Genomic DNA, 25,383 nt, shown 5'->3' on the forward strand with positions numbered 1-25,383 from the left:
TAGAAAGTATGCATAAGCAGACATTGCTATCTGCAGCCTGTACTAATTACATTCTATATGGGAAGCCCTGTGTGACTCTCTGGACTTACAAAAATAAATAAAATATCTCCTCAATAACTGGTGTGAGAATAATTGAGTTTGCACAAGCAAGATAATGTAAAAAAAATTAAATTCATTGAAATGGATCAATGGCAAACATGAGCTAAAATCATACAACTCCTCGATGACAGCATAGGGTGAATCTTCATGACCTTGGACTTGGCAATGGATTCTTAGATATGACATCAAAAGCACTAGGGAAAAACAATTAATTAATTAGACCTCATCAAATTTAAAACTTTTGTGCACTGAACACTATAAAGTGAAATTACAATCTACAGAATAGGAGAAAATATTTTTCAAACCATATTTCTAATAAGGGTTTGATATACAGAATATACATAGAACTTCTACAACATAACAACAATATCAACAAAACATTTAAAATGGACAAAGAACTTGACTAGATATTTCTCAAAAAAAAAGAGATACAGACATCATGAGAACACGAAAAGATGATGTTCAATATCATTCAGTCATTAGGAAAATGCAAATCTAGAGCACAATGAGATAACATTTCACATCTATTAGATGGTTTTATGATTAGCAAAAACAAAAAAAGAAAAGAAAAACTGAGGATGTGGAGAAATTAGAACTCTTGCATATAACTGGTGGAAATATAACATGGTATAGCCACTGAAGAATAGTTTGCAAGTTCCTCAAAAAGCTAAACAGAATTATCACATGAAGCAGAAATTCTACCCATAGGATATACTCAAAACAATTAAAAAACAGGGCCTCAAACAGATACTTGTAAAACTAATGTTCATTGCAGCATTGTTCACAGTAGCCAGAAGACAGAAATCACCTAAGCGTCCATCAAGGGAGCAATAACTAAATGAAATGTGATATATAGGGGCTGGGATTGTGGCTCAGTGGTAGAGCACTCACCTAGCATGTGTGAGGCACTGGGATTGATTCTCAGCACCACATAGAAATAAATAAAATGAAGGTCCATTGACAACTAAAAAAGCTTAAAAAAAAAGAAATGTGATATATATATTGAACCTTCATTTTATTTATATATAATGGAATATCATTCAGCTACAAAAAGAAATAAAGGGGCTGGACTCAGTGGCACATGCCTGTAATCCTGACTACTCAACAATGTGAGGCAGGAGGATAGCAATTTTAAGGTCAGTCAGACAAGTTAGTGAGACTTTGTCTCAAAATAAAAAAAGAGCAACTGCTGTCTCTCCTTTTGGAGATCATCCACATCCTTCCTTGAATGTGTGTTCCTTCTTTATGCCCCAAACTGCTCACTCTTAAGATGACTGGTATTCTTCCTTGCATGTCTACTTCTTACTTTACCCCTAAAAGACATCTCTCCCTTGACATAGACTGCATTCTCACTTAAATGTGTAACTGCTATCCTAAATAAATCTGTGTCTGGAGGAAAAAAAAAAAAGAAAGAAAAAAAGCAAGGTTGTGTGCTGGAAAATAGCTCAGTGGTTAAGTACCACTGGTTCAACCCCCAGTACTGCACCAAAAAAAAAAAAAAAAAAAAAAAAAAGAAAGAAAGAAAAGAAAAGAAAAGAAAAAAAGAAAAAGAAAGAAACAACAGAACAGAACCATGGTGGTGTATGCCTATAACCCCAGAGACTGCGTCAGGAGGATCACAAGTTTGAGGCCAGCCTCAGCAATTTAGCATGGCTTTCAGCAACTCAGCAAGACTGTGTCTCAAAATAAAACATAAAAAGGCCTGGGGATGTGGTTCTGTGGTTAAGCCCTCCTGGGTTCAACCCTCAGTACCAAACAAAAAAAAAAAAACCTGTTAAAATGGAAAATTTTGTTATATATATTTTACCATAGTAAAAACATTTTTTTAAAAAATATTTATTTATTTTTTAGTTCTCGGCGGACACAACATCTTTGTTGGTATGTGGTGCTGAGGATTGAACCCGGGATGCACGCATGCCAGGCGAGCGCGCTACCACTTGAGCCACATCCCCAGCCCCGTAAAAACATTTTTAATAGTCAAACTATTTCTAAATTTAATGATAAATATCAACCCACAGAATTAAAAAAAAAAAAAGCTGAATGACCCTCAAGTAAGACATACGCAAAGCAAAGCACAACTAGATATACGTCAGATTGTTGAAAGTCAAAGTTAAGAGTGGCAACAATTAGAAAATGAAAAAAAAAATTAAATGCCATTTACAATGACATCAAAAAATATATGTACAAAGAAATAAATTTAAGGAGAGGTAGAAAATGTTTACGCTAAAATGATCATATGTTGCTTAGAAGACATAAATGTATGAGAGACATTATTTCCTGTTTATCCTTTTCTTTTCTGGAGAAGCCAAGCACTTTTTTCCGTCAGGTAGTTAGCATGAAGGTAATTTTTAAGCATCATTTAATATATAGATCATTATTTGCTAATAACAAGTAATTCACATCTGTTTACAAAAAGAAGTCACTAGTTAAATATTGATATTAATGTTGTTGTTTTAAAAATATTTTTTAGTTGCTGATGTACCTTTATTTTTTATTATTTATATGTGGTTCTGAGGATGGAGCCCAATGTCTCACACATGCTAGGCAGGTGCTCTGCCACTGAGCCACGACCCCAGCTCCATGTTGTTTTTTAACTGGGGATTGAAACCAGGGGTACTGGAGAGAGGGTACATTGCCATCCTTTTTCATTTTTAATTTTGAGACAGAAGCTTCCTAAATTTCCCAGACTGGCCTCAGACGTGTGATCCTTCTGCCTCAGCCTCCAGAGTCACTAGGATTATAAGACATGTGCCACTATACCCATCTTATTTTGTTAATTTTATCTCAGTTATCTGAAAACCGTTCTATTTTTCAGGGGTCTTTCATTAATTACAGACTCAAAGCTTATTTTATGCCATTCTATCAAGGAACATTTTTGGTCTCATGCCCTCAGAAATTTTCATCTACCTAAAAACTAAGAATGAAGAAATAAAGTGTCACATTGGAACAGTCATCCCAAATCTACTTAGATTTACCTTGTAGCTGGATTGTCCCTGAGATGTTAAGAGATTCTACTTAGATTTACCTTGTAGCTGGATTGTCCCTGAGATGTTAAGAGATTCCAGGGAAGGCAGGGTGAGAAGCAGCTCCTGTTCTGGGGCACAGAGTTCACACTGGTGTATAGAGCACTTGGTGACAGAGGTCTTATTTAGCTCCAGAGCTGGGCGGATGCTTTCAATAAAGCCACTGCTGTGATCTAAATGGAGTTCAATGTGCTGTGAAGCTGAGAAAACTTCCATTAGAACCCTGAGCATCTCCTGATCCACAGCATCCACGCTGGTCACCTGGACTTCCAGCAGGGGAATCTTGTACTGCTTGGAAGGCAGTTTCCAATAGCCAGCACTGATGTCTGGTGGCGCCCTGTGTTGTAAATCCAGAAAGCTGTTTATGGTCTCTTCCTGTTCAGCTAAATTTTCCTCAAATTCTTTCATAGGTTTAAAGGTAGAAGCATAGTCCTGATCTATAGTTGGTACCTGTGATTTGTTGATTTCCCAACATTTTTCCAGGGATGAAAAATTTGGGAAATTTTTCCTTTTCTTTCCTTGTATGGAGACAACAATACTCTTCAACAACAACAGGCTTTCTGGGTGGTCAAAAAAGTACTGTAAATTAAGCATATTCAAAGTCAGTGTTCTCCCTTGAAGGAATTGCAAAATAAATGGAGAACATGCAGCAACAGTGTTACTTTGATAAGCAATTTTTAGAGCAAGATCCAATAACCGTTTTGAAACCAGTGAATAGTAAGTGTTTGGAGTCAGATGCCATATCACCCTAAGAAATTCCATGTACGTTGAAATATCTGGACGGTGCTTCAGGTAGTCATCATTTTCTGACGTATCTTCCAATGATTCTTTATTATCCACCAAATGAAGCAAATGAGATACAAGTTTTGGCCCTGCCTTTGATGAAGGGTGGCTGGAGACATATTTCAAAAAATTCTCATAGGGAAATACAGCCATCATGGATGACTTAATTTGTTTCAAATAATAAAGTCCCAAATCTTGATCATCCTGCCTGTCTGAATCCAGGAGTTCAATCAGCCTTATCCCAGCAAGAAATTCTTGAAATGTAGGACTAAAAAACTGATAGACTGGTCTCAGTCTTTGGGCTGTGAATTTGCTCATCAAACACATAGTTAGATCTTCATCTTCATCAACCCCTGCTTCTTCGAGGTCATTGTCAGTAAACTCAAAGCAAGATGAAAAAAATCCTTTCAGGGCCAGCTCACTGCAGGAAGATATAATTTCTTTGAAACGTTCAGCTGTAGATTTGTGCTTTAAAAAAAGGTAATCCATATAGGATTTGAAAACAGCCACATCATCAAAGAACTGATCAAAAGGACACTGAAACCAGTTAGTACAGATTGCTGCCACAAAGAGGGGAGTTTTCTGAATTCCCTGCAAATTTGTATTCTTTCCAAAGTGAACCATCATCTTTTGCAGACGAGTCATATTATGTGGAAAGAGCCTCCGTAATAGAAAGACAGTATTATAAAAGGGAAATGCTTGGATCTCTAGAATCGTATCTAAGTATCGGCGGATGTTCCTGGCCCTGTTTGTATGGATAGCAATCAACAAGCAGGATCGTAATGAGTGGTTTTTTTTAATCAGTTTTTCTATGACTTGAGGGAATGAGCACATTTCTTTGTAATCATCCAAAAGGAATAACACCTGATTCTTTAACTGCCGGATGATGTTCATCATGCATATTTCAGTATTAGTTCCTTCTGTCTTTAAGAGTTGGTCACAAATGATGCTGGCCAGCCCCTGGTCTGGTCTGGTAGAACTAAGGGAGAGGTAGAAGACCAGATGGAATCTGTTCAGCAGAGGACAGCATCCTGATGCCCAGAGAAAAGCTATTTTCTTCAATAGGACCGTCTTTCCACTACCAGTTTCACCTTCCACACACATTACAGAGTTCAAGTTGGCAAAGACCTCAGGCAACACCATGGGTTCTTGCACAGTGCTGCTGATATGCTTTGAAATGATGGACAGATCACAACCCAGCAAGTGGTCAGTGGCTACTTTGGAAGAGAGCTCCAGCAAAGACATGTGGCGGAAACTGGCACTGGTGTAGACTGCTCTCAGTTTCTCACTCAGATTCTTTGCCTCTTGAAACCATTGGGTTTTGTCCTGTGCCACCTCTGTGGAGAGAAGGGAGGCACAGCTGGGATTCACAGTCACATCTCTCTCAATCCTAATACCATATTCTTTCCACACCATGATTCTGCCTATCTACTACAGATGGACTAGGACCTTCCACAGCTATCCATGATCCTCAGTTTGGGATTCTCTTCTAGCTTTTTCCATGAAACCAGAATGTGGGGAGCATGAACCCCAGTACCCTACTTGACATGGGGACCCAGAAATGTGCTTATTAGGAGCATCCTGGAATTCTATACTTTCCCATTTTAAAACCTCAGGAGAGAAACTTGCTGCGTGGTGCTTTCAACATTAGTTTGTATCTGAAACACATTGATTACCATGGATTCAGTCCTGCATTCACTCTGGAAATGCCAGAAGAACCCTGAGTTTCTCTCAATATACAATAGTCTCCATTTCAGTGCTGCTCTGATCTATGAGATCTTTGGACAATTACAAATTTTTTTTTAAAAAAATATTTTTAGTTGTTGATGGAAATTTTTATTTTATTCATTTATTTATATGTGGTGCTGAGAATTGAACACAGTGCCTCATATATGTGAGGTAAGCACTCTATCCCAGCTCCACAAATACTTTTTTCTCAAATCTTTGCATACAAATACATTTACACATATATATAATCTCATGTGCTTTTTCCAAGTTTTTTTTTTAATTTACTTAGTCTTTTATTATTGGACCTTTAGAATAAATCTAAAACAGCTTGTTGTCTAGAACACACTTGACATTATATTCCATGATTACCTAGCAACTTTGGAATTAATAATTGTATTTCCTTAGCATTCATTCATTTATGAGTACCAAGACCCATTCTATGATTAGTAAAGACATGCTTTACATGCATTCTCACTTAATCCTTACCACAATTATTCCAGGAGATGGTATCACCTTTTCATAGATGAGAGATACAAAGTTCTAAATGGTTTGAAATTATAACTAAGGAGTTCAGATAGGATTCCTGCTTAAATTGTCCAACTCTACCATGGAGAGGGGCAACACAGCATAATGGTTTAGTGAAACACAATGCATGGGCCTGTTCTAGCTCTGCTACTTATTACTGCCTTTCTGATCTTAGATAAATTATCTCACCTTTCTGCGTCTGTTTCCTGAAACTAATAATAATACTTACATCATAGGGATTATTGTGATGATTAAATAGGAATTAATCAACTAAGCCTCAAGTACATATATTATCAATGAGTAACTATTATTATTCTACCTCCTAAATAAACATTTTACTTCCAAGTTCTTACCTGGCCCTATAGAATTAACTGCTTCTGAATCTTCAAGATTGCTTTCGGTTGTAGTTTCCTTCGAAAAAGAAAATTCTTTATTAAATAAAAATTTGCATAAGAGAGTGGGACATCATATTATTATTGAGGATCCAACATCTTCTAAACACAGCCCACCCTCAAATGTTTATGCTAAAAGGAGTGCTCTAAATGCAAAATAATTAACCATTTGCAAACATCTGCAAGATGGTACATGTGTTCTTAGATGACTGTGTCAGTCAGCTTTTCGTCACCAGGAAAAACTATCTGATTAAAACAACTTGGAGGTGGAAAGATTTATTTTGGCTCACAGTTCCAGAGGCTTCAGTCTGTGGTCAGCTCCAATGCAGAAATATCATGGCAGAAGGACATGATGGAGGAAAGCTGTTCATCTTGCGATAGCCACAAAGCAGAGAGAGGGAGGAAGGGGCCAGGGACAAGATATACCCTTCCAAGGCATGCTTCTAGTGACCTACTTCCACCAAGTAGGTCCCACTTCCTACTGTTTCCATCACCTCTCAATAATGCCATCCAACTATTAGTCCATCAACGCATTAATCCATTAATTTGGTCAGAGCCTTAAGCTCCACCTCTGTACTTTGCAAAGTACATGCAGCACATTGAAGACTAAGCCTTAAACACATGAATCTTGGGGGATACTTCATATAAACAAACATAACAATGATACATATATGGTACATTCCATGGTGAATACTTTTAAGATAATCAGAATCTATAATAATGTTTAGAGCAAGAAGAACACTTAAGTGCAGCCTCTGTCCTTAGTTAATAAATACATGTTTATTATTACACACCTGGAATGTATGTTTCTTCCTTTTAAAAATGAACTATTTTGGGCTGGGGTTGTAGCTCTGTGGTAGAGCACTTGTCTTGCATGTGTGAGGCATGGGGTTCGATCCTCAGCACCAAACAAAAATAAATAAATAAGCAAGCAAAGATATTGTATCCATCTACAACTGAGAAAATATTTTTTAAAAAATGAGCTATTTTTAAAAGGGGCTCAGGGTATGGCTCAGTGGCAGAGAACTTGTTTAGCATGTGTGAAAAGAAAAAAAGAAAGTAAGAATAACCTATTTATATGTCTCCAAATTTTTTCTTCAATGCCACTTTTTAAAAATTTTTATTTTTTTGTGGTACAGTTGATTGAACACAGAAGCACTTTACCACTGAGCCATTGTCCCAGCCCTTAATTAATTTATTTATTTATTTATTTATTTATTTATTAATTAATTAATTTTGAGACAGGGTCTTGCTAAGTTCCCGAGGCTGGCCACAACCTTGTGATTCTCCTGTCTTAGACTACTGAGTTGCTGGAGTTACAGACGTGGACCACCATGCCCAGCTTCAATGTCACACCCTTCACCTTTTTACATCAAATGGGTAACATACAGACATTGTAACAAGGTTTGAGGGAGACACATCTCACAAAATGGCATAAAAACCCAATCATCACACTTAAACACCCACTTATGATCGCAATGTTATTTTTGTGGGGGTCAGGATACGGGTACCAGGTATTGAACTCAGGGGCACTCAACCACTGAGTCACATCCCCAGCCCTATTTTGCATTTTATTTAGAGACAGCATCTCAATAAATTGCTTAGTGCCTTGCTAAGTTGCTGAGGCTGGCTTTGAACTTGTGATCCTCCTGCCTCAGTCTCCAGAGCCCCTGGGATTATAGGATTGCACTACCGAGCCCAGCTTCAATGCCATTTTGAATTAGATTTTATTGTTTGTTTGCAGTACTGGAGATTAAAGCCTGGACCTTGCACATGCAGTGAACTATATCCCTAGACCTTTTTTAAATTTTATTTTGAAACAGGTCTCAAAGCTGCCCAGGCTGGCCTCAGAGTTGTGATTCTCCTGCTTAAGCCTCCCAAGTAGCTGGGATTATAGGCATGCACCAACATACCTGGTTTCACTGTCAATTTTTAATTCTCAAATATAAAAGACATACCAAGTGAACAGAAAATTGCTTTGTTTTCTTTCTGTGTGATGACAAACATAACAGTCCAAAATAAGGTGATATGTGTTTGTTATAGTTCCATACAGTCTCAAAATAAGGTGGTATGTATTTGTTATCTATCAAACTGATAGTTGGCTTATATCTCAGAGAACTAATAGGATTTCTCAGTTTAAGGGGGTCAACCTATTATCTGGATTTATGATTTTGCTGGGCATTCATTCCTAAAAAAGGCCAAGTAGGAAGTCAGGCCTTACTACTTGCCAAATGAAGATCACAGGCGAGATCCATTTAGCTTGGAGCTGATCAACTCTAAGTTTGAAAGAGTCTGAGCCCCAAAGTAGAAGGAACTGATTGTACCTTTCATAAAGCTAGAAATTGTACCATCCTGGTTTACGTGGTATCCCCATCTGCACCTAGCACTTGATAGGGACTTAGGAGATAGTCATGGAATTTATTTATTTACTTATTTATAATGAGCAATTACTGTTCAAAACAGTTTTCAATCACATGATCAGGTGTTCATTACCATTACTTTAGGAAGTTCACCATGGCTCTGAAGGTCTGGAATCACTTCTGAAGTGGACTTCATATTTTGGAGAAATGGACAACTAAGCATAAAAGGTATAAGTTAAACAAGAGTTACTCTAATTAAACACTTGCATTACACTTTTTTTTTTGGGGGGGGGATACCGAGATTGAACCCAGAGGTACTAGACCACTAAGCCACATCCCCAGCCCTACTTTGGATTTTATTTAGAGACACTGAATTGCTCAGCACTTCGCTTTTGCTGAGGCTGGCTTTGAACTCATGAACCTTCCTGCCTCAGCTTCCCAAGCTGCTGGGATTACAGGTGTGTGCCACTGCACCTGGCATATTATATTTTTAAAGAGCAGAGTTTTAATGACAAGAATTAAGTATAAAACTAACATTTTCAGTGACTCTGTCAGTGTCATAAACACATAAGACATTTAGACTGTGGCTTTCAGCAATAGAAATGTACATGGTTTGTAAAGCCAGGGAATTTGGTGGGATGAGTGTATATTTAATGTTCATCCATAAAACCAACTAGGATTAATTTAAAGAATCAAAATTAGAGAAAGCTACATGTACAAATCCAAGGCATTTGTAGGGAAATAGATGGCATTAGAGAAGATTATGCTAAGTGAAGTTAGCCAATAACAAATGCTGAATGTTTTCTCTGATATAAGGGGGGTGACTCAAAGTGGGATAGGAAAGGAGAGCAGGGGAGGAAGATTACATCTAGATAGGGAATAGGGGTGGGACAGAAAGGGAGGGAGAAGGGGAACAACAAGGATGGTGGAAGGAGATGGTTATCATTATACAAAATACATGTATGAAGATGTGAATTTGGTGTCAACATACCTTATATACAAACAGAGATATGATAAATTGTATATAAAGGAGTATTAAGAATTGTAATGCAAAAAAATCAGTAAGAGAGCTCATGTATAATGTCATAATTTGGCATGAACATACTTTATATACAGAGTTATGAAAAATTGTGTTGTGAATGAATAATTATGAATGTAATTAATTTCACTATTGTGATGTATGAAAGAAAAAAAAGACATTAGTGGGAAAAAAAACCAGGCAAATAGCTAAGTGGTAAATTTCCTTTGGGGTAAATCCCCAGTACCAAAAACTAAGACAAAATAACTTCCAGTCTAGAATCCTATACCTAACTAAATTACCAAAAATTGTGAGAGTAGGGGAAAATAGATACACCCATTAAAATATATGTGTTATATTCAAACTAAAATCATATATCTCTTACACAATCTTTCCAAGAGTACTGTGGCTGAGTAGTCCTCCAAAATGAGAAAGTAAACCAAGAAGAGAATGAGATTAGATCCAGGAAATAGAAACAACACAGGAGAGGAATGTCCAGGATGATCATGAAGATCCCAGGATCCCAGGATGACTATAGGATAAGTAGTTCATACTGCAGCAAGCCAAGACATTCTGGGAGAAACTCCTTCAAGGAGATGAAAATGATGAGATATTTGATAGATTAGAATGACTGAGAAGATATCATATCTAAATACTTGGGAGAATTTGAAGATGAACTGGTGCTACGTGCATAAAAAGCTAAGGAAATAGCTGTAAGATAACTGAAAAAAAAACAAACTGGAAAATAAGTGTTGATGAGGTTATAGAGAATTTGGAGCCTTCATATATTGTTGATAAGAAATTAAAATGGTGGAAAACAGTTTGACAAAAAGCTAAAATTGAATTACCATATAATCTAGCAATTCAACTCCTCTATACCCAAAAGCATTGAATACAGGTGCTCAAACAGTATCTTCCACTTTGTAGTAGCACTATTCATAAAAACCAAAAGGTAGAAACAACTCAAATGTCCAAGAACCAGTGGATGAATAGATAAAATGTAGTATATCCATATAGAATATTATTTGGCTTCAAAAGGAATAAAATACTGATACGCTTTACAATATGGATAAACCTCCAAAAAATATGCTAAGTGAGAGAAGCCAGGGGGCTGGGGTTGTTGCGGTGGTTGTTGCTGAGGTTGTTGCCTAGCACATGGGAGGCACTCGGTTTGATATTCAGCACCACATAAAAAATAAATAAAATAAACATAACAAAGAAAGAAACACACCAGACACAGAATGGAAGCATATTGCATGCTTCCATTTGTGTGAAATGTCTACTTGGGTAAATCCAGAGGCACAAAGCAGATTGGTGTTTATCAAAGGTGTGGCATGGAATAGCATGGAAAGATGAGGAGTGACTGCTTAATCAGTAGAGTTTTCTTTTGGGTTGATGAAAATGTTTTGGAGTTAAGAAGATGATTGCACAATATTGTAAATGTACTAAACACCACTGAACTGTGCATTTAAAAAATGGTTAATGTGGGGCTGGGGTTGTAGCTCAGTGGTAGAGCGCTCGCCTAGCATGTTTGAGGCACTGAGTTTGATCTTCAGCACTACATAAAAATAAATGAATAAAACAAAAGTATTTCGTCCATCTACAACTAAAATATTTTTTAAATGGTTAATATGTGGATTTTGCTTCAAAAAATATACAAACAAACATTTTCTTAAGGCAATTATCACTTCCTACATAAAATGATGTACGTGCCAGGCCTGGTGGTGCACACCTATAAATCTAGCTACTTGGGAGGTTGAGGCAGGAGGATCACAAATTGCAGGCCAGCCTCAGCAACTTAGTCTTAAAAGATTAAAAAAAAAAAAAAAAGACTGGAAATATATCCCAGCGGCAGAGGATGTGTCTATCTTGTGCTAGGCCCTGGGTTCAATCCTTAGTCCTGGGAGTAGGGGCAAATGACAGGAAAGGAAGAAATGCCACAATTTATTATAAGCTTTAGCTCTGCATTGTATTTATGTAGTTATAATAAAGTAAACATGTAAAATAAAAATATTGATCTGGGGTGGGGGTGTGGCTCAGTGGTAGAGTACTCACCTGGCACAAGTAAGGCACTGGGTTCAATCCTCAGCACCACATAAAAGAATAAATAAATTAAATAAAGGTATTGTATCCATCTACAACTAAAAATATTTTTTAAAAAATATCAATCTGGGCTGGGGATATAGTTCAGTTTGTAGACAGGACAAGGACATGGGTTCAATCCCCAATACCACACACACACACAAATATATATATATATTGATCTAACCCAAACCAAGACATAACTATAATGAGAGGAAAGATAGACAGGAAGTGTCATGGTAACAAAGGGATGAAAGACATGAAGACACGTCCTCATCGTCTGAATCAGAGAAGAAACTAAACACTTCATCCATAGATATAATAAGGGGGAAATCATTAAAGTGCACTCAAAGTCATAGACACTAAACATTCATTCTGCTCACTTGGGAAAATGTTTGGTGTGATCTTCTAATGGGTCATCCTCTTCCTTCCAGTTATGCAAACATCCTCCACAGGAAAAACACTGAACAATGTCCTCTACACCTGGAAGGAAGAAAACTTGATCAGTGTCACTGTTGTGTGCATTCATCAACTGACCAGATAATAACCATCAGATCTTTATTAGCAAAATCTAATTCTCCTCTAATTGGATTTTGTGGAAAAGTCCTAAGCTGAGTCACCAGCAAGGCAATATTCTGTATAGGAAGGACTCTTGGTCCCCAGTTAGAAGTGGGGTAGTCACTGGATGCTCCTATGTACTTTGATGAACACTCTCTCCTGGCCCCATTCTCCTATCAACAGAGAGATTTGCAATCAGAATCTGGAATTCAAGATCCACAAGGGGATTTTTGTCTGTTTTGCTTCTCATGAACCTGAAAGAGTGCCTAGCACTTCTTGGGCAAACTGTATTTGTTTAATAAATAAATTAGAAAGAAAGAATATATTTGGAGCTAGTGGGAAAAATAAGGAAATTATTGTCAAATTTATTCTTCTAGAATAGGACCAAGTTTCCTACGAGTCTATATTTCTTTGGAAGGAAATTAGTATTTGGATTTGCCAAGTGAAATGAACCCTTGGAAATGAAGCCTCTAAAACTTTCCTTTCACTCTTAGATTCTTGCAGGTACTACTAAGCTGGGGCAAAGAAAAGCCTCCCTTTATGTCTGGCCAAAAGTATGAGGTCCTAGAGCTTGCAGGATCCTAAAAGGGCCAGATGACAGTTTGAAAAGGAAGAGGGTGAGAATCCTGGACAGGGGGGAGCTTGAGGGAAACTGGCAAGAGAAAAACATAATAGGGTGAGTAGGAAGAAAGGGTAAACACTCCTTCCAAAGGTTTAAAATTGTGAGGCATTGAGATTTTTTGTTGTTGTTGTTGATAGCCTTTTATTTTATTTATTTATATGTGGTGCTGAAAATCAAACCCAGTGCCTCACACATGCTAGGCAAATGCTCTCCCACTGAGCTACACCCCAGCCCAGCATTGAGATTTTTCATGCCAATGAAATATGTCTGTTAGATAAAGTGACAGTCACTTTCCCCTATCTGAGCTGTCCTTTTATATTTGATACCTAAAATCTTTTAGTTAAACAGTTAAATAAAATTCTGCTGTAACTCGGGTACACTTGGTCTGAGGAAGACCAGCAAGGTACCTAGGAAAGGTAAAATAGTCTTACCCTATTCCACCTGTTGTCTCTCTGGCAAAAATTTGACTGAGGGAAAAAAGCTTTGTGGATTACAGAGTGGAGCTGCCTGATGACCACAAGCTAGAGAATACAAGGAACTGGTGGAAGATTCTTCATGCTTCCAAATCATGCAGGTGAATTTCCTGATTTTCTTTTCCAAGCAGAGTGTAGCCAAGATTGCCTTCATATCATATCCCCAGTCTCTCCCATTCTCCCATAGAAATAGAAACTTCAATTCTTAGCTGGGCACATTGCTATCCAAGACAAATATTAGGTTTCCTAGCCCCTCTTATAGGAAATTATGTCCACCTAAGTTGTGGTTAAAGAAATAATAAGCAAAAGTGTTCTGTGACAGTCTCCTGGGGCTGGGGAAACTAATACATAGAAAGGAAAAGATGCAGACACATATATATGTGTCTGTATAACCAATGTGATTCTGCAACCTGTACACTTGGAAAAATGAGAAATTATACCCCATTTGATTCAAATGTATGATATGTCAAGATCATTGTATAAAAAAAATAAAAAAAGAAAGGAAAAGATGCAATAATTATCCCAGACTAATTCTATTCATTGTTAATCTGGACCTCAAGGTTCTACCTCCTAAGGGAAGTAGGGAACACTGAGAGAGATTTATGATGCAGTAAGGAAAGTAATCTGGAAGGAATGATGCAGAAAAGGGATAGCAAGTCCAGAATCATAAAGTCTACTTGGGATTTAAATGGTCGAAGAAGCGAGAAGGTACCAACCACCGACTCACCTGTGTAGAAAAGACCTGCTCTAGCCAAAGCTGCAACTTTCAGACCTGATTTGTGGGGCCATTTCTTAAAAGTGTCCAGCCGTAGTTCTTCATTAGCAAAGACACTGTCATTGCAATAAGCTAGAATAAAGAAAGGGTGAGACCAGCAAGCTTTGATATTGCAAAATTCAAGTTATCCCTCCATATTTACAGAAAGATTGATCTGACATGTTGAGTTTGTTTCAAAATAATGGGGTTGGTTAGGAAGGCAGACGTGATGTGGATGAAGCAAGACTATCACATAAGAAAGGCCGAAGCAGATCATATGTCATGAGCTTTGTAATGTATTGAACAACCAATGAAAAAAAAAGAATGTTGGATATTGCATGAGTATAAATTCAGTTGTCTAATTTCTGTATATGTTTGAAATTTTATATAGTAAGATATATATTTTAAAATTATTTCTTCATCATCTAACACCAGAATAAAATAAGAAAAAGCTCGAGTAGATTTCCTTCCTTCCAAAGTCAGTGTCAAGATTTTAAAAAGATAGTTTTCCTTGTAAGCTCCCTTAAGAACAGGCAGTTTTATTTCTTACTCTTTGGGATATACACTCTTGGTAGTCACCTTTAGATTTTCTGCCTCAGACTAGCCCTGACCTTTGATTCCTATCTTTAGCATGCTGAGAGGTTTTGAAAAATAAGTTTATATTCCCTTTGTTCTGCAAATTTCCTTACAATGAAAGCTTGCTCCAGTGTTCCACTTAACTCTTGGGTTCTTACTGTTACTTCACTTTTAATATGAATATTCCTTAACTTTTTTTTTCTTTTTGATACTGAGGATTGAACCCAGCGGTGTTCTATTACTGAGTTACATCCACAGCCATTTAAAAAAATTTTTTTTTGTAGTTGTTGATGGACAGAATCCCTTTATTTTATTTGTTTATTCTTATGTGGTTCTGAGATTCGAACCTAGTGCCTCACACAAGCGCTCTGCCACTGAGCAAATAGCCCTAGCCCTCCAAAGCCATTTTTATTCTTTATTTTGAGACAGGGCCTTGCTAAGTTGCCTCAAATTTGAGATCCTCCTGCCTCAGCCTCTCCAGTCACTGGGATTATAGTGTGTGCCACCATGCCTGGCTCTAACTTCTTAAAAGCACATTGAGCTACTTAAAAATGATTTCAAGACATTTTATCTGGAAATTCAGTTGTTTTCAAGGAAATGGCAGTTAAGGAACAAATCCTACTGTATTTCCCTATGTTCATCTATACTAAACCCAAGTTACTCTATAAGCGCAGAAATCTCTTTATGAAAATGATTCTTAAAAGACAGTTAAGGGAGACTGGGGCTGTAGCTCAGTGGCAGAGTGCTTGCCTTGCACGTGTGAGGCACTGGGTTTGATCCTCAGCACCACATAAAAATAAACAATTAAATAAATATATTATGTTCATCTATAACTAAAAAAAAATTAGAAATAAAAAGGCAGTTAAGGGGTTAGGGTTGTGGCTCTGTGGTAGAGTGCTTGCCTAGCATGCGTGAGGCACTGCGTTTGATCTTCAGCACCACATAAAAAATAACTAAATAAAGTTATTGTGTCCATCTACAACTAAAAAAAAAAAAAAAAAATTAAGGAGGTATCCCGAGTTTTTAAAGCCAGCCTCAGCAATTTAGCAAGTCCCTAAGCAACTTAGTGAGACCCTGTGTCAAAACAAAATGTAAAAATGGGCTGGCAATATAGCTCAGTGGTTAAGTGACCCTAGGTAAAATCCCCAGTACCACAAAGGGGGGGGAGGGAGGGAAAATGGGGGGGGAGGGAGGGAAAATGGGGGGTGGGGCGAAAGTGCTGTAAAATGAGGAACTGGAGAGTTTTAAAAAAATGATGGGAATCAAAATGCCAAAGAAGAAATAAACAAGCAAAGCCTTTGTAATATTTCTGAGTTTTTACCTGATGCCATAAGCAATTCTCTTTTAAACCAGGAATTCACAAAATGTTCTCCCTGAGGAAAATTAAATTCATATTATTGATTATTTAGTTTATATATACCTATTTGTGAATAAGAACTGAAGAACCCCCATATACATCAGAAGAATCTATTAAATAAAAAGGGCAGAGTTGTTGGAGAAACATTCTTTTAATTAATTCTCTTAATGCTGAATATGTTTTCAGTGACTGTTTACCTGTATCTGTTAGGGGACATACAGACCTGAATGGTGGGAACATGAGGCTAAGAGAATAATTCTGTAAGATGGGCCCACTGTGATGACCCCCCCACACACGTGCTTTCTTTTCCAAGAAAAGAAAGCCCTGCCTGACCTCAGTGGACAGGATATGTCACATTTTCAGCAAACTACCTGTTTACTTTATTTAGGAGAAACGCATGTCCAAAATAATGTTGATGAGAAGAACCCGAGATACCCTGAAGGAAGAGATTTTTGTGATCAGATTGTGAAACTCTAAGAGATAAGGGTAGTTTCTCCTAACAATAAAGTCTGTAAGAATGTATGGTTAAGAATCCTATTAGAACTGGTCTCATATGGGCCAAGGCGACCTAGAGTTGCCACGACAGTGGGAACTTGAAAGTCTGATGTCACTCTGCTGTCAGTCAAAAGTCAAGAGGTAGACCTGGGCAGAACTCTCTGGAAACTTCTCTGGGAATAAAATTGGAGTACAGGAGAGGCAAATTGTCCCTTTTCTTTCTGAAAGGACCCACTCCCCTCCTTTTTCCTATCCTTTCAATAAACTCATTCCTATTAGGCTGAGTGACATGTCTGAAATCTCTCTGACTTGATCGCAAGAATCAGGGTTTGAAGAAGGGGTCTTCATGGTGCCTCAGTTTCTCAGAAGGCCTCAGCTCCAAAACATACCCAACAGGAAACCTTGTCAGGGTCCCTTTTTCAAGAGACTTGACTCAAAAACAGAAGCGCATTCAGATACCGCAGATTCATTTTGACTAATGAAGAAGTACAGGACAGAGGAAGGAAACAAAATTCAGAAGTGCATTAGGTATTCAGCAACAGATTTTTCTGGGAAAATTGCCTGAAGAAGCATCCCTCCTCCCCCACTCTTAGTCCAAGTTCTCTGCTGGGTTCCAGTCTTCTGTGTCCTGTTAGCCAATCAATTCCTTTTTATTTAAGCCAATTTGGGATGGGTTTCCTGTCACCTGCCACTAGGAAGTCCTTACTGATTGAGGCTAACTAAATAACCAAGTGGAAGACCCTCCGTGGATGATGGTTTCTCATCAGAAGAACTTACTCAGGCATTTGCAAGTGGGCAGCTCCAAGAAGCTGGGGGAATGGCCTCAGCAAAAGAGCAAAGACTATCGGGAAGGCAGGCAGAGCCAATTAAAAGCCAGTCCCAGAGGGGTTGGAGGGGAAGGGAGGGGGTATGGGATTATAAGTGATGGTGAAATGTGATGATCATTATTATCCAAAGTACATGTATGAAGACACGAATTGGTGTGGAATATACTTTTTATACAACCAGAGATATTAAAAATTGTGCTCTATATATGTAATAAGAATTGTAATGTATTCTGCTGTCATATATAAATATAAATAGTTAATTTAAAAAAAAGAAGGTAGTCTCGGAAAAAGAAATTCTAGGGGCTCGAAATTAACAAAAGAATGTGACTTTTTTTTGCAGAAGAGAAGCTGGGAATGAAAGGACAGAAAAAAGAAATAGAACCCATGACACAAAAAGAATGCTTCCCACCTTGTGATTCAGATATTACTAGGCAACCAAAGACACTTTGGGATAAATTTTGCTGTTCTAATTTACCGTTACATCAACAAATCCCTTGTAGCTTTCAATATACTGGGCAATTTCATCTGAGGATTTCTTACTTTGAAGATATTCACATCTATAATAAAAAATAATTAAAAATTACCCAATAGTGTGATACAGTTGTCCTATATCCCAATGAATATGTATTAAAAATATATTGAATTGTTGAATTTTCAATAAAGCTGTAGCTGTCAAAAATTTTTACCCTGAAACTTACTTGTGAGAATTATCATTGTTCTGATGTAATTATTCTTTATTTCCATATTGACAGCATGTGTAAATATTTAATTAAATCTTCAAACAATCCCATACCACCTCACCCACAGACAAAACCAAACCCAGGGGTATCTACTGTTTGGTTTAGATCTTTTCCTATATAGATCTTCAAACAAGTCCCTATATAGCTTGTATGGTTTTCTATTTTTTTTTTTTGTTTGTTTGTTTCTATTTTTTGGCAGTTCTGGGGATTGAACCCACGGCCTCACAAAGACTAAGCAAATCATCTACCACTGAGCTACATCCTCAGCCATATGTGGCTTCTTTTTTTTTAAATTTATTTTTTAGTTGTAGCTGGACACAATACCTTTATTTTATTTAGTCATTTTTATGTGGTGCCAAGGCTTGAACCCAGGGCCTCAAATGCGTTAGGTGAGTGCTCTACTGCTAAGCCACAACCCCAGCCCCATATGTGGCTTCTTTAATGAATAAATGACAAGGAAAAAAAGAGAAAAATGAAATCTGTAAGTTAAAATCTCAAGAGGAGAGAGGTGAGCATTGATTACTGACTCAGATATTGGATTACATTGAGAATTAACGGTCATCTTCTTTAAAGAGAGATAATAATATTGTGATTGTGGTTTTTAAAAAGGCACTCATAATTCAGAGTTACACACTAAAGTATTAAGAGTATTAAAATATTATGGATCATGTAATAGCTGTGATTTGCTTTAAAATAACCTAGTTAGTATTATTTCCAGAGGAGATGGGCAGGAGATAGATGAAATATGATTTAGCCACATGTTGACAGGTGGCTAAATAAAAAACTTTATTAAAAAACTTTTTAAAAAACTTTAAAGAAATGAATCTGTCTGTGGTAGAAATAGAGAAAGTCATGTTGAAGACACTAATTAGTATTAAAAATAATTAAAATATGTTTCCTTTTCTAAATAAAGACCATTGCAATTTAAAAAGAAATTCTCAAGTTTTTTAAATGAAACATTTTCATTTGGCATACATCAGCAGTATGTGAAACCATTTGTAAGATTGTTTCAAACATTGTTATTTACTTTCCAACTTCTTCTATAAACCATTTTACACCATCTCTATGCAAAGTATCTTGTTTATTAATTGAGGCAAATCATGAAACTTCAACTTGGCAAAACTTATCTTTATATTGGGGGTAATAAAACAACATTTATAAACTGTTTAAAATTACATAATTCAATTTTTTTTTTTTTTTTTACACTGAGACCAGGCCTACCCCAATTGCAGAAGAGAAGCTGGGAATGAAAGGACAGAATAATTCTGGGGTAGTCCAGTTTTGGATAGGGAAAGATCAAAACTGATACTCCAGCAAGGTGGCTCTTTTGTCTTTAATTTTGTCTGATTTTTTTTTCAAAACTGAAAAATTTTATCAGAAAATACTTATCTACTTACTTGGGGAACCACTTGGCATGTTCCTTCCAAGGATTGTCTCCTTCTTCCCAGTCTCCTAAGCATCCATCACAGGAAAAACACTGCACAGTGTCCCTTTCACCTACATGTGAAAGAAAATGTTTTGATCACCCAACAATGCTACCAGAGGTGATCATTTTGTGTATGAACAAGACATGCTCCATCTTGCCTGTCCTCTCACAACTCTCTGGCTAAATCTCCATTTCATAGTCCTGCCTTAAATGACCACTTTTGAGCTCTGGAAAGTGACCCCTTGGCCATAGCTATCCTTCACAGAGGACTCCAAGCTATAGAACTCAACATGCTGCCCCAGGTGCTTCCCGGGGCTGGCATGAATGACATTTTGCTCTTCAACCTCTCAGAACCAAAATGATGGAGAAGTGGACAAACATCAGTGAGAAGATCTAAGTTTGACTTTTGCTATGCCATTTCTGTAGAAATGCAGGCACATTTCTTAATTATTTGAGCTCAATAAAAAATAACTGAAATCTGAGGAAAAGGGGCATATTGGTTGGATTAGAATTAGTGCTCATTCTGTGCCTAGCATGAAGTAAGTACTCAGTAAATGATATCTGTTCTTAGAATTCTCATTCACATCCATCATAACATCTATGGCATGACTATGGCAATTCAAGGTGCCATGCTCTGAAATGCGTTTTGCTCTATATGTTAGAGTAAGATTTAAGATTAAAATAAACAAGCCAGGCGTGGTAGTGCACACCTGTAATCCCAGCAACTTGGGAGGCTAGGGCAAAAGGATCACAGGTTTGAGATCAGCCTCAGCAACTTAGCGAGACCCTAAGCAAATTAGCAAAACATGGTCTCAAAATAAAAAATAAAAGCTGGGCATGATGGTGGTGCATGCCTGTAATCCCAGGGGCTTGGGAGGCTGAGACAGGAGGAGATCATGAGTTCAAAGCCAGCCTCAGCAACCCAGGGACCTTGTCTCTAATAAAATACAAAAAAAGGGCTGGGGTTGTGGTTCAGTAGTTAAGCACCTCTGGCTTCAATCCCCAGTACTACTAGTACTACCACTACTACTACTACTAATAATAATAATAACAATAATAAAACCAGTATTACCTAAGGTCAAATTTAAGGACCAGTAACATTCTTATTTTCTATATACTTGACAAATTAATACACATTGTGCTAAATGCAAAATCAAAACAAAATTACTGAAGTTGACTTTTATTAACTTATTTAAATTAATTAATTTTTTTTCAGTACTGGGGATTGAACCCTGGAACACTCTACTACTAAGCTATATACCCAGCCATTTTTATTTTTTGAGACAAGTTCTCACTAAATTGCTGAGGTGGGCCTTATCTTGCAATCAGCCTGCTTCTGCTTTCCTAGTTGATGGGATTACAGGTATGCTCCAACATGTCGTGCTTGAAGTTAATTTTTTTTTTTTTAAACCCAGAGACACTTAACCACTGAGCCAGGTCCCCAGCCTTTTTTATATTTTATTTAGAGACAGGGTCTCTCTGAGTTGCTTAGGCCTTGCTAAATTGCTGAGACTCGCTTTGAATTTGCTATTCTCCTGCCTCAGCCTCCCAAGCCTCTGGGATTACAGGTGTGCATCATCAGGCCCAGAGTTGAAGTTCAATTTTAATAAAACAGACTTCATATAGGATACAACCCACTTAACAAGTGAGGGTTCATAAAATATTGAGAAATGCCACCAGAATATGGAAGTTAAACACTTTAGAGAAACACTTCAGAAAAAGATTTCAAGTTACCTGTAAAGATGAAGCCCGCAGCTGAGAGGGCATGTGGGGATATCCCATGGGCATAAAATGGCCAGTTCTTGAAGGATTCGAGTCTGGTCTCCTCATTTCGGTACCTTGCTTTGTCCCCTCTCAGCTTCTTCCCTGGATTCTTTACCCTTACGTCATACTTGGCAATGTTACCAACATCTTTGCCCAGAAGGAACTCACAGCGTGGACGAAATTTCTTGTGATCTTCTATGGGAAAATTTCTGAGGCTGGTACCAAAGAGGATTAAGCTACAGCAGAAGCACTGAATCCCAGATTTTACCCCAGTGAAGTAAAACCCAGCTGCTGCCATCTCTGATGGTATCCATGAACTATATGACTCGTAGGTCATGAAAGTCTTTAACCTTTTGACTTCACTGCGCATTTGTGAGTTAAAGCCTTTCTGCATTTTCGCTCGGAGTTTCTCTTCATTTTCTTCCATTTCCTTTGCCATCTGAACTGCATCTATGCCCAGAAGGGTACTCAGCTCTGGGAGCAAATCATAATCAAATTGAGAAATCCTCTCCTCAGAGGCCTTCCCCTCAGTGGCCATTTTCTGAAAAAGGGACAAAAGGAGGTTGATTGGCTATGGTATACTTTTACTATAAACAGCCTTGCCTCGCTGTTTCTGAAGAACTTGAAGGAATTCAGAAATTACCTGGATTTTCAAGGCAAAAAAAAAAAGTTGCTTGGACAACATCAGTGCTCATCCACTTTATCAATCCACAAATATTTGCTAAATGCTCACTTGTGTGTTAAGCACTGTGTGAGCACTGAGGATCTGGCTCAGTAAGACAGATCTGGCTCTACTCATGAAACCTTCCAAATGTCCACCATGGACACATGCAGTAACATGGACATAAATTTACATTTGTGTTAAGGGAAAATATATACAAAATGTTATAGTCCAGTAATGGTAATTTGATAAAATTATTTAGCTTCTTGTCTGTTTTTTTTCATCTTTCTGGTATTAGGGATTAAACCTGGGGGTGCACTACCTCTGAGCTACTCCCCCCCAGCCCTTTTTTTACTTTTCATTTTGAAAAAAATGTCTTGCTAAATTGCTGAGACTGGTCTCAAATTTTCTGTCCTCTTGCCTTAGCCTCCCAGGTAGCTGGGATTACAGGTATACATCACCATGATGGCTTAGATTTTTTTTAAAAAGTTATTATTTTAATTGCTTTCACTTTCTAATTGTGCTCACTTTCTAAATGGTAGTGCTCTGTACCCAAGCTATAGGTGACCCACTATACTTACCGTACCCATTAATAGTTACCTAGCATAGCATATCTGGCAACACAAAATAGCAATTCTTATGCAATGTAAAATTGTTCTCCTTGCTTTCCATTTTTCTTGGACAATGTACCTTGTCAGAAATTGATTGTCTAGACGTTAGTAACTATTCTCTAATTTGTACTCCACTGGGGTCATTTTGACCCCCTTCCCTTCTGCTTGCTTGCTGCTATGCCAACCTGGAAAGTCCTGTGGGAAATACCAATGTTGCCATTGCATTGTCTCTCAGACTGCCCAATCCAGCATCTGTACCTGCTTGCTTACAGCAAAGTCAACCCAGATGTAGTTTTTACCTTTAAATATCTTAAAATTCTCAGGCTTGGGGCTGTTCCTGCAGAGACAGTTATGGGTCCTGTGGGGAGCAGTTGCCAGCTGGCTGGCTTAATAAAGACTATTCAATTTGGACAAAACTGGGACTTGGTGTGTTTTCTGAGTGCCCTGCCCCACAACAGCATATGCCTGTAATCCCAGCAACTCAGTAAGCTTGAGGCAGGAGGATGACAAGTTTGAGGCCAGCAATTTAGCAAGACGCTGTCTCAAAATAAAAAATAAAAAAGGGCTGGGGATGTATCTCAGTGATTAAGTGCCCCTGGGTTCAATTCCTAGTACCTAAATAAATAAATAAATTTCTTCAGTGTACTTTTTTTTTTTTTTTTTTTTTTTTTGGCACCAGGAATTGAATCCAGGGTTGCTTTGCCACTGAGTCACATCCTCAGCTATTTTATTTTGAGATATGGTCTTGCTAAGTCTCTTAGAGCCTCAAAAAATTGAACTTGTGATCCTCTTGCCTCAGCTTCCTCAGCCACTGGGGTTACAGACGTGTGCCACCATGCCTGGCCATATTGCATTCTTAAAATCCACATCAGACATGGCTGAAGCTATTGGAGGCACAGCTGGATTTCATCCTCTGTAGTCCACAACGAATATCCTGTATCATCAATTTTTATCACAGGCCATACCAGATTTTTTAACAAAGAACTCATCATCATTAGTACAACTGCATCTAACATGTCCTTAATTGGGGCTGAATCTCTTGACATCTCCCAAACATCCTGCATTGCTTCAAATGAAACACTTGAATAGGCTTGAGTCATTCGAAAGACCCCTATTCCAGCATCTCCAAATAAAATCAGACGAAGACCAGATTTTCATGAAATCCTTTTTCTCAAAGGCTTGGGTAAGGGACATATTCAGACATCATGTCCATTTCAATAATATATCAGGGAAAGATAGCACAATAATTATGGACAACATAATTATATTCTAGTACAACACAATTTTTTTTCCTCATTAATTCCTGCCATCTTTCATTTTTAAATCACGTCTTTATTGGGATATAATTCACACATCATAATATTCACCTGTTTAAAACATATAATTCCAGAGATTTTAGCATATTCAGACTCATGCAACCCTTACCACACTCTATTTTTAAGTAGTTTCATCACCTCCCCCCCCCCAAAAAAAATGCCCATTAGCAGTTGTTTCCCACTTTTCTCTAACTCTCCTAGCCCTAGACAACCATTAGGTTACTTTCTGTCTCTGCTAGATTTACCATTCTGGACATTTCATATAAATCGTACAATATGTGGTCCTTAATGTCTGGTTGCATTCACTTAGCATAATGTTTTCAAGGTTCATCCATGTTGTAGCATACATAATATTTCATATTTCCTTTGTTGTCAAATAATATTACATTATATGGATATACCACATTTTATTTATCCATTTATCAATGTTTGGCTTATTTACATTTTTTGGCTATTATGAAGAATGCTACTGTGTGCACTTGTGCACAAGATTTTGTGTAGACATTTTTTTTCTTAAACCTATAGTTGCATTGTCATATCATAAAAATTAATTTAGTTGTACTTTAACTTTTCATCAGTAGGTTTAGATATGACAATACATTATGCACTACTAATTTTTTTTTTTTTTACCACCTGCAGGCTATTTTATCCATAGCAATGTAAAACATCATCAGGCCCCCATGGGGGCAGCACCAAGAGACCTTGACCATCCTCTTCTTCACATCACATTGTTTGTTTGTTTTAGTTGTAGATGGACACAACACCTTTATTTTTATGTGGTGCTAAGGATTGAACTCAGTACCTCACACATGCTAGGTCAGCACTCTACCACTGAGCTCACATTGTTTTAAAAGGACTGTAGATTTCACTTTTGTATCATCATATTTTTTTTAATTCATCAAGGCTAGCATAAATTAGAAATCCATGGTGATTCTTTCACAGTTTAAGGATTAATGGAGCAGACAGACTAACCACCATAATGAATCATCTTAGAGTGGTGTGTTGAAATTTCAGCAGCAACTCCATTTCTTTCCTCCTTTTTCATGTCATTTCTTAGTTCTATTTTGTTTTTCAGCATGGTGACTGAATCCAGGGCTTTGTATATGTTCAGCCCATGGTATACCAGTGAGGTACAATCAGCCTTTTCATATCATTTGTAATTATCCATCTGAACATTCATTCAGTTCACTTGT

The 25,383-nt window shown here is 37.5% G+C and overlaps 1 protein-coding gene and 1 non-coding gene across 2 annotated transcripts in view; both read right to left on the minus strand.

Annotated features, from left to right (window-relative positions):
* The window catches only part of Naip (NLR family apoptosis inhibitory protein), a 70,237-nt gene that overhangs the window by 7,383 nt on the left and 37,471 nt on the right, over positions 1 to 25,383 (minus strand). The window contains exons 5-13 of the mRNA XM_026393238.2: positions 21,573 to 22,143; positions 19,810 to 19,909; positions 18,148 to 18,229; positions 16,315 to 16,366; positions 14,391 to 14,510; positions 12,394 to 12,493; positions 9,044 to 9,125; positions 6,512 to 6,569; positions 3,125 to 5,242 (exon numbers count right to left, since the gene is read on the minus strand). Of these exons, the coding sequence (XP_026249023.2) occupies positions 3,125 to 5,242; positions 6,512 to 6,569; positions 9,044 to 9,125; positions 12,394 to 12,493; positions 14,391 to 14,510; positions 16,315 to 16,366; positions 18,148 to 18,229; positions 19,810 to 19,909; positions 21,573 to 22,140 (3,280 nt within the window). The 5' untranslated portion in view covers positions 22,141 to 22,143. The remainder of the gene's footprint in view (positions 1 to 3,124; positions 5,243 to 6,511; positions 6,570 to 9,043; positions 9,126 to 12,393; positions 12,494 to 14,390; positions 14,511 to 16,314; positions 16,367 to 18,147; positions 18,230 to 19,809; positions 19,910 to 21,572; positions 22,144 to 25,383) is intronic.
* LOC113185987 (small nucleolar RNA U13) lies at positions 7,921 to 8,024 on the minus strand. Its single transcript, XR_003301206.1, has one exon. It is a non-coding gene; the product is annotated as a small nucleolar RNA U13 (small nucleolar RNA).

The sequence above is a fragment of the Urocitellus parryii genome, chromosome 1, assembly GCF_045843805.1.
Source record: "Urocitellus parryii isolate mUroPar1 chromosome 1, mUroPar1.hap1, whole genome shotgun sequence".
Taxonomy (NCBI): Eukaryota; Metazoa; Chordata; class Mammalia; order Rodentia; family Sciuridae; genus Urocitellus; species Urocitellus parryii.